The 14,284-nt window shown below is 37.8% G+C and overlaps 1 protein-coding gene across 6 annotated transcripts in view; it reads left to right on the top strand.

The window, feature by feature from the left end:
• The window catches only part of Dip2c (disco interacting protein 2 homolog C), a 346,024-nt gene that overhangs the window by 298,511 nt on the left and 33,229 nt on the right, over nt 1-14,284 (top strand). For all 6 annotated transcript variants that reach the window (XM_075970250.1, XM_075970255.1, XM_075970254.1 and 3 more), the window contains 2 exons: nt 131-261; nt 12,101-12,269. In XM_075970250.1, the coding sequence (XP_075826365.1) occupies nt 131-261; nt 12,101-12,269 (300 nt within the window). The remainder of the gene's footprint in view (nt 1-130; nt 262-12,100; nt 12,270-14,284) is intronic.

Below are 14,284 nucleotides of genomic sequence, written 5' to 3'. Positions count from 1 at the left end.
TGTACACAATAAATAAACAAACAAACAAATTAATTAATTAATTAATTTAATATGGGCATGTTGTCCCCCAGATGTCACTGGATGCTGGATATCCAGACACTTATTTTCTTACTGCCTTTCTGTCTTTCAGATGTCTCATGCAGCCACCAGTGCCTTTTGCCGTTCTATTAAGCTGCAGTGTGAACTTTACCCTTCTAGAGAAGTGGCCATCTGCTTGGACCCTTACTGTGGGCTTGGATTTGTCCTCTGGTGTCTCTGCAGGTAAGAGTCTTCCTTAACATCCTTAAACTGATTATTTTTGGTTTTGTTTTTCGAAGAAAAGAAGCCTTAAACCTTCCTTTCTGGATCTTTGGCTTATGCACCTGAGTATAAAAACTCTGACCCTGTGCTTCTCGCTGAGGCCCCGTCTCAGAACCAGAGTGTAGTAACGCTGGCATTTTTCCTTTCTACAGTATTTGGTTGGCACTTTAAGAAAGAATCCAGTGGGTAGACTGCGTTTGCTAAGGTGTAGGCCAGTGTCTGCTGCAGGTTAATGTTTCTTACCATCAGGAGACTATCAGATTTGAGTCTGAAGCCCTTAACCCTGGAGTCATGCCTTCTGGAAGTTATCAAAATTCTCACCTCTGCTGATCTTTTCCCTAATTTTACTCAGTGGTAGCCTTGGACTGTGGAGGAGTACAGAAGTGAGGCTATGAAGCTGAACTCAGCTCTCTGGTCATTGTACTCTGTCCTACTACCAGCTTGGTGCTGGCCCTTAGAAAATGCTCAGCAAATACTTACAGAATAAATGAATGATAGAATGGAATATATAAATGACTCTTTCCTGACTCTTTTAACCCCTGAATATATCTTTTCTGTACACATTTTTTAAAAATACAGAATAAATACAAAAGTAAGTATGATGCCACACACCTGTAAGTACAGCACTTAGAAGGTAAAGAAAGGAGGATCAGGAGTTCATCTCAAGCCTCAGCTACGTTGCAGGAGGAGGATCAGGAGCTCAGACCAGCTTTGGCATCGTAGCTTGTTTGAAACCTGTCTGGAGACTTAAGAGCTTTTCTCAGAAAAGAAAACTGAAAAAATGTATCTGTTAACAGTACTACTTAATCAATGGGGCCTCAGTTAAGTATCCAGGATTAGCAGGAGGGCACAGAGTCTTCCAGAGTGTATTTTCTAGTGCAGCATACTTTCTAACTAGCATTTTCTAGTACGTATAAGTGTATAAAATATACTAACGTAGGTACTTAGGTTCCTGACCCATCTTTTGTGACTATCAACAAGTTCTCAGTTTTTTTCTTGTATTTTTCTATATACTGTTTTTGTTGTTGTTGTTTGTTTGCTGTATATTATTTTGTGTTATTTTGTGTAACTTTTGTGTCATTTGTGTTTCAATACAAGTACAAATTTGTATGCTTGATGTTTATGCTTATAACTTTCATAAATATTATTAGTACTGTTGTATAATTGAGGTTGTATTATGTGTAATTTCTCATTTTTTATTATTAGTCCTTGATGGTTCTTATAAATTTTAGTGTATTCATAGTATTTAATATTAATTCAATATTTAATTATTCTACTGAAACCTAGATATGTATGTTTCAAAACCACATTGTATTGAGACAATTCAGATTTTTGAGAAAGCAAATAGAATTGAAACAATGGCATGCCTAATGGTTTTCTATGGGCCTCAATACAGATGGGATTACATTGAGTTTTTTTTTTAGCCCTTGGGAGAGAACTCAGAATATTCCATTCTATCAGTTGCGCCCATGTGCCTGAAGCCATCTGTGTCAGCTAAGCAAGAAGATAGAGTCTGTTCTGAACATTGTCTCTCTATGAGGACTATATTCATTTAACAAAGGACTCATCAACATATAGTCAGTCATGGAAGACTTTTTGATTCTGCAAACTTATCAGGCCTCATCCCCACAACATCCTCAAAGAATGGGCTTGTTCCAAGAGAATATGTTCTGGATTTGAATGATCTTCAAGGGGTTGTCTTTGATGTTGTGATAGCAAGGAGCCTTTATTAACAGATGTTCTTTCAGATCCACTCACAAGGCTCACAGCTAAAGTTTTCTGGGCTAGCGGATGGCTCAGTTGGTAACATATAGAAGACATGAGTTTGATTCCAAGAACCCAAATTAAAAAAGAACTAGATTTGGTGGTACTTACTCATAATCTCACCACTAAGGACTGACTAGGGAGGTAGCGGCAGGTGGTTTCTTGGTGTTCATTGATCAGCCACCCTAGCCTCCTTGGCAAGTTCTAGGCTAATGAGAGCCTGTCTCAAAAACAACCCCAAGGTGAATGGTGCTTAAGGAACAGTAGCTGAGCTTGTCCTCTTACTTCCATACATATGTGCACACATAAAAATCTTCAATGTTTTGCTGATTAGTTGCCTCTGATCTGAAACAGTGAAGGCAACTGTGTAAATATAAACAAAACAAGATATGTAACTTCTATTTTTTAGAAACCTGTGCAAATAGATCACAAAAGGGTTTGCTTTAAAAAAAATCCATGTGGGATCATAGATGCACAATCACTAATAAGAGTTATAAAGAATGAGAAGTTTCCACTCTTCATTCAAGTCAGCATCTGTGACTAGGCACTGTCCAAAATCTTTTAAAGTGTCTGTATAAGTATGCAAGCAGGGAGGGTGTCAGAGTGAAGGAGCAGGGCATTGTGGGTATGAAAGCTTAGGTGGTGGGAGAAGAGTATTCCCATGGTGAGGTGACTTGTGCCAGCTTTGATAATGAAGTGATAGGAGGAAGAATAGGAGACTTAGCAGCAGTGGAGGAGACTGCTTTTTGCAAGGAGACTAAGAATAAATATAAATGGTTAAAATGAAGAAACTGGCTTTTGGCTATAGGTGCAGAAAGTACAGTTAACTCTGGTATTGCATTCAGTTTTGTGTGTTAGTGTGAATTTGTGTTTTCTGACATGCATCGAGTAGATTTAAAAATGTGGGTGTAGGAGGCTCAATGGGTAAAAGTATTTTCTCTACAAGCATGACCTGAATTTAAATCTCCAGCACCTACATAAAAAGCTTGTCATGGATATGTGTGTCTGTAACCCTGGCATTAGTGCATGGAGAAGAATGAATTCCACAACCTTATTAGCTATTCTGTCTAGGTAAAAATGTCCACTTCCATCCAGTTCAGTGAGAGAGCTTTGAGAAGAGCAGTAAGGCAGATAGTGGTAGAGGAAGACGTCTAACACTTTGTTCTAAATTTGGCATGAGTGTGCACATACACACACCTGCACATTCCCATCCATGTAACACATGTCCACATGCATGTGGGCACATGCACACAGAGAGAAAGAGAGAGGGGGAGGGGAGGGAGGGAGGGAGGGAAGGAGGCAAAGAGGCAAAGAGAAAAGTATGATTGTCCTCTGTTCATGGATGAATGTATCTTATGCATTCCTCAGCTCTCTTTGAAAGGACCTGAGAACAGCTATACTCCAGTAGCAGTTAGCATAGCTTTTAACCCCATTTCACCTTATAAATAACTCATTCCTATAAAATGCACTTAAACCTCTTTCAAGAAACAGCTTACTTCCAAGCTGGGATGAAGTATGTGCAAAATGACCCTGAAATATTATTAAGTAACCAACCAAAGATTTGTGAGGTCATGTGAAAGTGAGAGATATTTTGAAAGGGTCCCCTCTGGGAGAACTGTGGACAAATTGTGCACCAAAGTAACAGTTGTAACAGATAACATTTTAAGTCAAATAGGAAACTCTTCAATTACTGAGATTTAATAAGGTGAGCAAATTGAAAAGTTGGTGAATAAGAATTTATAAAATAGTTTCCCACAGCCAGGCAGTGGTGGCGCACACCTTTAATCCCAGCACTCGGGAGGCAGAGGCAGGCGGATCTTTGGGAGTTCGAGGCCAGCCTGGTCTACAAGAGCTAGTTCCAGGACAGGCATCAAAGCTACAGAGAAACCCTGTCTCGAAAAACCAAAAAAAAAAAAATAGTTTCCCACAAAACAGGTATTCATTGCAAAGGGCAAAAGAGAAGTTTCACAGTCAAGAATCCTCAGGGAAGGAATCAGAGGGATTGTCGTCAGCAGCAGTGGGTGAAGTCCTGCTCCACATAATGTGCTGCACAAGGAAAGCAGATTCATTCTTGCCAAAGCTGATCAATTTTACCCAATCCTGTGGAAACATCAGGCACCTATACTGAGGAACACAAATGCCTTTCATCTTTACAAGTTATGGTGTCTTGAGAGTAAATGAACCTTTAAGGTTCATCTGCTTCAGGCAGAAAGAACCTGAGAGAGGACAGTGTAAGTGATGTGGGAATCTGAGCTAAATCCATCACTGCAAAACTTGTAATCAGGACAGCTGGTGAAGCTGAATAAGCTATGAGTTTGCATTGAAGAAATGTATCTGTTTTCAGATTTTGACAGTTTAATTGGTTTATGGAGGAAATTATTCTTGGTTGCTGGAAACCCTCCCATATTTCCTCCCCCGTTGATATTACTTGAGGTTTATAAGGCATTAGGTTTCTAACTCAATATCAAATTAAGTAAAGGAAAATGGTATATTGACTGTATTTGACACCTGTCTATGACTTAGTTGCTGTTTGAAAGTTAAGAAAAATGTAAATATAAATGGAATATCTATCTATAGATGGATATATAGAAATATTTATCCTAAAACAACTTTCAGTTGTGGAATTGAATATTATATTGAAATTAATTGGTAAATTGAATTTGATAAATTGATAAATGATTAATCCATTGATAAGTTGGAGTTGTTTTAAATATTTTCTAAAGCTATGCATATTGTTTCAAAGTGTATATAGAGAGATGCTGGGATGAAGCTCAGTGGAAGATGACTCAACCAGAATATTGCAAAGCCCTCAGGTTACTGTACCTACTCAAAAAAGTATATCAGATGCTCATATTTATGAGTTAGAATGTTTAATGAAAATATTAATTTTACTAGAATGGATCTGTTGATTGAGTATAATCTCCACCAACCCTTAGCAGCCTTTTTTGTAGAAATGGAGAAAGCTGATCCTGGAAACAATGCTAAGGACTCCTAGTAGCCAACATGATCTTGTAATAGAATAGATAAAATGTGGAATATGATCACAGTACAGTGGTACTTGTGTATGAAGATGTCATAATGAAGCACTTATTTTGCATGGTAGCTAAAAATATAAAGGTAGCATACCATATCTTGTACTAGGAGGGGGCTACTTGTTCATCCCTGCCACCCAGAATCAAAATAACCACACAGAAATTATATTAATTAAAACACACAGCTTGGTCCATTAGCTCTAGCTTCTTGTTGGCTAACTCTTATATTAATTTATCCCATTTCTATTAATCTGTATATGGCCATGTGGGAGTGGTTTACCGGCAAAGATTCGGCATGTCTGACTCTAGCAGCTCCATGGCGTCTCTCTGACTCCGCCTTCTTCCTCCCAGCACTCCGTTTAGTTTTCCCCACCTACCTAAGTTCTGCCCTATTAACAGGCCAAGGCAGTTTCTTTATTCATTAGTGGTGATCACAGCACATAGAGGGAACTCCCACACCAATACCTCTCTTTGCTTTTGATTTTTTGTTTGTTTTGTTTTGAATCAGATTTTCTCTATATAAAATTCTTGGCTGTTATGGAACTATGTCTGTAGACTAAGCCTTGAACTCACAGAGATCCTTCTCCCTCTGCTTCCCGAGTGCATGTGACACCACTGCCTGGCATCATACCATACTTCTTGATTTTACAATTTAGAGCAAAACTGCAGTAATGAAAAAAAATTAGACAGTGGCCTACAGATGAATGTAGATGTTGAGTAGTTGGTTGGGTGAGTGGGTGGATAAATACAGACAAAATAGAAATAGATAGAGAGATAATCAATGAGAAAGAATTGAGGATCCAGAAATAAACTCTTGCATTTACAATCAATTGGGTTTTAAACCTGAGTACCAAAGAATTCAATAAGAAGATAGTCTGTTTAATAGGTTAATTAAACACAGAACGAAATGATTCTCAGTAACATGGGTAAGTTTTGTGTTAGGCAAAGCATACACAAATTAAGCTGGTTTATGGATTGGTTGTTTGGTTGGTTTTTTATTTTTTATAAAGTTTTCATACAATACATTCCTATTACACTTCTCCCCTACCCCCAAACCTCCCAGATCCTTCTTACCTCCCTACCCACCCAACTCTATATCCTCTTTATCTTTCAAAAAAAACAAACAAACAAACCAAAACCACAAAACAAACATTAAAAACATAACAGAAAAACAGAAACCAAAGTATGTAAACAGAAGACCAGTAAGAATCTCCCCTCAAAAAAATGAAAGAAAAAAAAGAAAAGCCCAAACACAACAAAATGAGACAGAAAGTCTAAAAAACTACCCTTGAGTTCATTTTGTTGTGGTTTACTACTCCTGGGCAGGGGGCCTACCCTGGAGTGTAGTTAGTATACCAAGTGAGGCTTCACTGAAGAAAACTCATTTCTCCTTTGCCAGCAGGTATCAATTATAGATAACTTCTTGGTTGGGAGTGTTTATGTATTTTGAGACAGTCTTGCTGTAGATCATACAAGACTCAAAATTTAGGAGATCTTTGTCTCCTTGGTGCTGAGATTACAGGCTGTGCCACTACACCTGGCTGCAGCTTTCTAAAGAAGAAAGCTTGCCTTTGGGATACCTGACATAGAGTGTAGCCCACACATCTCTTCACCACAGACCTGCTAATTACGGAAGCTCATCCTAGGAGTATCCTGGGAGAGAATGTGGCTGTATAATTGAGAGCCAGAGAGGGTGCAGTTGTCACCTGTTTGTATGTGGGTTGTCAGGTTAGTAATCTGAAGTCACTTAATTGCTAATATGCAAATTAATATTATAAAAAATGTCTTTTTCATTATTTGAAGCTTAGCTCTAACCTAGAATAGATCAAGTTTCAGAAAATGTTATAAAATATTTTGTTCTATATTGGTAACCTGATCCTAAGTAGGTTGATCTTGGCCAATCAGTTTTCAGAAAAATCAGTATGCTTAAAAATAGTTGAATCAGAATTTGCTGTATGGTTTGATAAGGGCAAATCCAAAATTCATGAGTCAGGACAGAGGACTCACAGTAGGGCAATGGTTGCGATATTCCACAGCAGCACTGTGTTGACAACTTGGCAATTACTAAATGTCATTTTATTCTGTGGTACAAGCCTGCTTTGTTATGTACATGTTTTTGTGTATTGTCATTTGAATTCTGTCAATGCCTCAGTGTATCTATCTGTGATGTATGTATGTATGCATGTATCTTGTGTGTGTTGGCTATATGGATTTTTTCTTACTTTTGATTTATCTGGGATGCTAAAGAGGTCAGTCAATCTGTGTATAATTTTCAGTAATGTGCTTGAAATTAGATGGCCCTGAATTCACATTCTGGGACCAAGGTTTTTGTGTGCTAAAACTCAGATCAAACAGTTCTGATGTATATTTTTGAGAAATTGAGTTGTAGGTTATTTGTATTTAATGTTCTTCAATTTGGAATTCCTTATACTAGCATTCTCAAAATTAAAATTGGGTAATATGGATATGGTAGATTGACAGAATTAAGAGGAAAATCATTATAAGATTATACACCTCAGTTTTTATTCCCGAAGACATTGGACTCAAATGTCATTAAGCTTGCTTGTTTGGTGGTGCTGAAAAGTCCTTAGTGTGAAGGAATAGCTGTTTAAATCTCAGCTTCAATAAAAAAAAAAGCCTCAAAGAATATCTAATTAAGCTAGCATTGTGAACCTTGAATCATGAATGGGCTGAATATTCAGCATTTAATATTAACAGAAAACACCATGTTCCTTTGCTTCTCAGGATAGAAAGACACATAATACTTCCTGGTGTGTAATTATGATTTTGGGGATGTATAATGTAGGCTTGTTAGAGCTTAGGCTTTTGCTGGTGTATGATCCTTGGCCTTGAGGTAGTTCTTTTAATATCCATAAAACCGAGGTAAAATTTCCATTTATTATGATTTCTGCTCAGTGCTACCTTATGGCTTCTAATTGGAGATAACACATTAGCTAATCAGTAGGGCTCTAATTCCAACTCACAACTAGTTAGAGTCTGTAAGCTCATCCTGATGTGCCAGCAAGCCCAACTGGAAAATGGGTCTTCTGGTAGCAAATGGAATTTTAAGTTCCAGTAGAATCAGTCTAGTTGGGAATGCCCTACTTCCCTGAGCATCGTGGGAAAGGCTGCACATTTTTAGGAAAAAAGCTAGAATAAGGTCATGATGCAAATCTCTCAAACCAGGGAGGGAAAAGGGTGGGGTGTCTGTTTAGCTGTGGTGTACTCTGGAAACGTCACCCAGTCTTCAAAAGTTGTTAATGAGGTTGGAGTGAAGGGTCAGTAGTTAAGGGCACATACTGCTCTTGTAGTGGACCCAATTTTCTTTTCAACACCCATACCAGGCAGTTCACAACTGCCTATAACTCCAGTCCTACAAGGATATGATGCCTCTGGCCTCCTCAGGCACTGCTGCACATACGTGCATCTGTGCACACATAATTTAATTAAACATAAAATATATATTTAATGTACCTGGAGCTGAATGAGAAGAGGAGGCATAAATTAATCCCTTAAATGCATTGTGAAAGCTAAGTAAACATTTGCTTTACTGTCAGATCTGAAGTAAGTTTCTTAAAAGGTTAATTGGAGAAATATATGGATATACTTTGAAAGAAACAAATGATTTGTTGGAAGGCTCATCTAGTGGGAAACTAAGTATAAAAAGCTTTGGTTCTGGATAGAAGAACATCTGGGTTCAAGTTTGCTCTCAAGAACTAAGCAAACTTCACATTTTATTGAATAGAAAATAACTTGTAACAGATAGCTGTTTGGATAGTATATAAATCTGCTATGCTTTATAGATACACTTGTGTAATGTTATTTTAACCCTGTCAAATAACTTTAATGTAAAGTGATCTTTAGAGATGGGTATGATGGCTCACACCTGAAACCTAATACTTGACAGTCTCTAACAGAAAGGTTACCATAAGTTCAAGACCAGCCTAAACTACAAAGGAAAGCCTTGACTCAATAAAACCAAACAAAAAATGATACTTAATAAATAACTTTCCAATGGCAAGTCAGTAAAAATATGTCCTCCTATTCGCTATTGGAATTATTTACATGAGATTTTACTGATTATGATATATTGATTGTAAGCATTTGCACATTTCTGTAGGGAAAGCAAATAAATATGACAGTGAAGTCTCATTTCATACTACAGTAGCTATACTGAAGCAGAGAATACTAAGTGCTGGCAAAGGATACAGAGAGACTGGGATATTGTACATCCTAATAAGAATGCAAAATTAACACAGTCAGTGTAGAACGTAATGTCAACATTTCCCAAAAAGCTAATCACAGCTTTGCCCTGTAGTTCAGCCATTATATTCCTGAATATATGCTCAAAAGAATTAAGAAATATTCAAACAGATGTTGGTATAATGTTGTTCCTTACAGCTTTACTCACAGTAGCTGAAAGGTAGATCCCAGTAAAGAATCTATCAGTGGAGAATGTGTAAACACCATTTTATGTGTACACCCAGTGAAATAGTATCCAGATGAAACTTGGAAGGAAACTCAGACACACACACACACATGGCTATGTGGGCAACCTCAAAATCATTATTCTAAGTGAAATAAGTCATACCGAAGAAGACATATTTCCATAATTCCCGTTGCAGGGAGCATCTGGAATTGCCAAATTCACATACAGAAATAGAGAGCAAGATAAAAGGGAGACGTTGAAATATTTTTTATAAGGGTACAGAGCTTCTCTTTGAGTGGAGAAAGGGCTTGGAAATAGATACGAGTGATGTTTGCACATCCTTGTGAGTACAATGAAGGCTGCTGTTATATATGCGTGGAATTGCTTAAAATGGGAAGTTGAGGCTGGCTGGAGAGATGGCTCAGTGGTTAAGCACTGACTGCTCTTCAAGGAGACCCAGGTTCAATTACTAGCACCCACATAGTAGCTCATAACTGTCTATAACTTCAGTTCTGGGGATCTTATACCTTCTTTTGACCTCCAAGGATGCACAGACATACATTCAGGCAAACACTCATATATATAAAATAATAAAATGAGTTTTAAGAATGATAAAGTTAATGTCATATGTATTTTTTGCCTTTTAAAAGTCAAGGCAAAAAAATAATATACTTAAGGGTGGCAGGGCATGATGGGGTAGAATATGCTCAAAGTACATTCATTATACACTCATGTGGAAATGGTCTTATGGAACCCAGTATACTAAGAATTTTAAGTTTTTCTTCATTTTGTGTTTATGGGTATTTGCTTCTATACATGTCTCTGCATGACATTTATGCTTGGTACCCATGAAGGCATGAAGATTCCCCTAGAACTAAAATTACAGACAACAGTTGTGAACTGCCACATGGGTACTAGGTCCTTTGGAAGAACAACTATTGCTCCTAAATGCTGAGCCACTTCTCCATCCCCACGATAAGAATTTTTAAAAAGAGAAAAAGAAATAGCCAGTTTAAATGAAAACATAATAATAATTTAAAGTCTGATTTTCCTACTTTGTATGCACCTGATCTCTTCATTCTCAAATTAGGAACTGCATTGAAAAGGTCTTAGGAAAGATCGGTGTTTTGTTTTACAAAAATAAGTAAAATTTTGAAATGGAAAAATAAAGAGAGAAATGAAAATTTGCCACCAATGCCCTTTTGTTATGCTTCTGCAATGCTTCTCTATGTGAAGGATCCTGTTCAAAGTAAGTTTGTGAGCTCACTGAGTTTCCTTATATTTCTTGAGCCCGCTGGGCCCTCTGCTTAAGGTCTTGAAATTTTAAAATTATCTCCCTCCTTCTGCTCCTCATTGGGACCTTGGGAGCTCAGTCCAGTGCTCCAGTGTGGGTCTCTGTCTCTATCTCCATCCATCACCAGATGAAGGTTCTATGATGATATGCAAGATATTCGTCAGTATTGCGCTAGGATAGGGTCATTTCAGGTTCCCTATCCTCAGCTGCCCAAGGAACTAACTGGGGACCTCAGCTTGGGCACCTGGGAGCCCCTCTAGGGTCAGGTCTCTTGCCAAACCTAAAGTGGCTCCCTTAACTACGAATTGTGGTTCCGTGCTCCCCTATCCAACCTTCCTTTATCCCAATCCTCCTGTTTCCCCAAGGCCCCCCCTCCTTCCCTTCTAACTTTTCTCTCCCCATCTCCCCTTACCCCCATCCCACCCCACCCCCAAGATCCCAATTTTCTCCCCGGCAATTTTGTCTACTTCCCTTAGCCAAGAGGATAACTATATGTTTTTCCTTGGGTTCCCCTTCTTACTTAGCTTCTTTAGATTCACCTATTGTAGACTCCGTGACCCTTATTTATGGCTAGAAACCAATTATGAGTGAGTACATCCCATGTTCATCTTTTTGGGTCTGGGATACCTCACTCAGGATAGTGTTGAGATTGGCCACTTAAAGAAATAGCTTGTGCTAGGAAGATTAACACACGCATGCATACACACACACACACACACACACACACAGAGATGTGAGTTTCATCTGTGAATTTTTTTTCATCTGTGAATTTTTATATAGCTAAAATATCTCTGTAAATCTCAGAATATTTATTTTGGATTTTTTATTATAATCAATATTATTAACAGTTCAAGTTAATTCAAGTGATAAGCAAACATTTAAAATGGAAATATAAACAAATATTTTTAATACACACCAATTACCTAATCAATTGATTGTGAATTGAAATATATAATTTTCCTAGATATATTCATTTTCCTAGATATATTCTCAAGTATAAACATAAAAAAATAAGAATGACTGTCCTGTCCTTCTGGTTGGTGTGTTGGACATATTAGAGTATAGATCGAAACTCAGAAGACCATGTGTTTGACTTCATTTGACATTCCTAATTTTCTTCCTGTGTGGTTTTTAAAATCTTTTTACATCTGGCTTTTCTATTACATTTATCTTGCATATGATTACATTGCTTGAAGTGGTCCTGTTTCTCAGGGTGAATGTTACTCTCTCTCTCCCATCTGCCCTGGGTCCTAGCCCTGATGGCCTATTTTGTCTCTGCAGCGTATACTCGGGGCATCAGTCCATTTTGATTCCACCCTCTGAGCTGGAGACCAACCCTGCCTTGTGGCTTCTTGCTGTGAGTCAGTACAAAGTCCGGGATACCTTCTGTTCTTATTCGGTGATGGAGCTTTGTACCAAGGGGCTTGGCTCACAAACTGAGTCCCTCAAGGTAAGCAGCCCCCCTCTAGGGCTTCAATGTTCACCAGCCCTCAGGCCACTCTGGTCTTGAGAAAAGACACTCATGCACTGGGTGAAGCCAGCACAAAGGGCTGAAGTGTGATCTGCTTGCAAATTGATTTGGGGGAAAATGAAGTTTTAGGTTTTCCCCTTGAATAACTTACCACTGCCACAGATACTACTAAGCAGGACTGTAGTTTGTCCTAAATTCCTCCATCAGTGTTCAAGACATGCTAAATTTTTCTCTGTTCCTATCTGATATTAATATTCAAGTAGGAAGTTTTAAATTTATGCATTCATCTTTAGTTTGTTGGAAGGCCTTTATTTGAAGGTCTGTGCTGTAACAACAACTAAATTTTGCAGCTAAGTGAACAGTGTTTTGGTTTTCACTTTTCTTTTTCTTTTTGATTTGCACTGAGAACAGTATTTCCCTCCATTTAAACTGAGGGCATTTGATAGACATGTTTTCATGGTAAGTTGAATAATCATTATTAAAAGGGAAAAAATAATGCTGAGATCTGTCTTGATAGTATTTCAACCTGCTATTCTCTGTCTGTGCAGTGTCTGTGTCTGCAATTATGTAGGTTATTTATGTTTGTGTGTATACATATAGTGAAGCAGAACACAGTACATTTATCTCCTCTGATTTTTTCCTATTCAGCCCAGTGCAATAAAACAAAATATGAAACTACAATGTTAAACTATGTAAATAAATACAATTTTCAAAAATTACTTATTTACATAAGGAAGAATTACAGAGCACAATTGTCTCTTAGATCCATCTGTGTTGCATTACATCGTGGCATGGTGCATTTTCATTAGCTTTTTTGTTGACATTACATAATAATAACTATTACAATTGAGTGATAACCAAGCGCTTTACATTTCAGTTCATACTTGCTACAGCTCTGGGAAGCAGGATATGTTACTATCTTCCTTTTAAAGATGAGAAACTTAAATTCAGAGGAATTAAGCAATCTTTCTACCCACATTCGTACACTTGAAGAATTATAGAGATAAATTTTGAATTGCTAGTTGGAGTTGCTGTTGTGGCAAAGCCTCTTGAACCTTCACAAAATTATTAGTAGTATTCATAGTTTAATTGTTCCTATATAACTTTATGCATGCAGTTATGGTTATACAGCAGGTCTTAATGTCAAAATTATCTTGAAATCTGGAAGTGTAGTCCAGAGGTGACGCACATAAGAGGGACTAGTTTGGGTAATTCCTGTGTCAGCAGCTCTGCTTTCACTCGAGCCAGCATTACTCTTCGTGCACTACCACCTTCAGTAGAGGCTCTTTTGTGACTGATCTCATCTCCCCGAGGAACGCTGGCTTTAACCAACCAGTGCTGTGTTCAGTTCATTGAATTTCTACTCCTGTGCTTTTCATTGTATAGTCCAGCTTTCTATATTTGTTGCAGAACCTGAGAAATAATTAATGGTGTGTTTACTGTAGAAATGGAAATGCACCTGATAATGAAAGTTGGTCTCAACTTTTCAAGTCTCATAAGATGTAAATGGAGGCTGGGCGGTCATGGTGCACACCTTTAATCCCAGTACTTGGGGCAGAGAGGCAGGCAGATCTCTGTGAGTTTGAGGCCAGTCTGGTCTACATAATGAGTTCCAGGACAACAAAGACTACAAAGTGAAACCTATCTCAAAATACCAATAAATAAATAAGTAAATATTTTTTTAAAGATGTAAATGGAGAACTGTCATTAGGAAGTTGTCTAAGCACTTTAGTTTTGCCTTTCTGCTTAAACATATTTTAATATGTATATATTTTAAATAAGTATAAACATTTTAAAATATGTTTAAACATATTTTCCATTCCCATATGAGTTTTTGTCTTTATCTTTTTATTTTTTTAATTAATTTATTTATTTATTAAAGATTTCTGTCTCTTCCCCGCCACCGCCTCCCATTTCGCTCCCCCTCCCCCAATCAAGTCCCCCTCCCTCGTCAGCCCAAAGAGCAATCGGGGTTCCCTGCCCTGTGGGAAGTC

This window comes from Microtus pennsylvanicus, chromosome 4 (genome assembly GCF_037038515.1).
Source record: "Microtus pennsylvanicus isolate mMicPen1 chromosome 4, mMicPen1.hap1, whole genome shotgun sequence".
Lineage (NCBI taxonomy): Eukaryota > Metazoa > Chordata > Mammalia > Rodentia > Cricetidae > Microtus > Microtus pennsylvanicus.
Note: the sequence above shows the minus strand (reverse complement) of the source record. Positions and strands in the feature narration are given on the sequence as shown.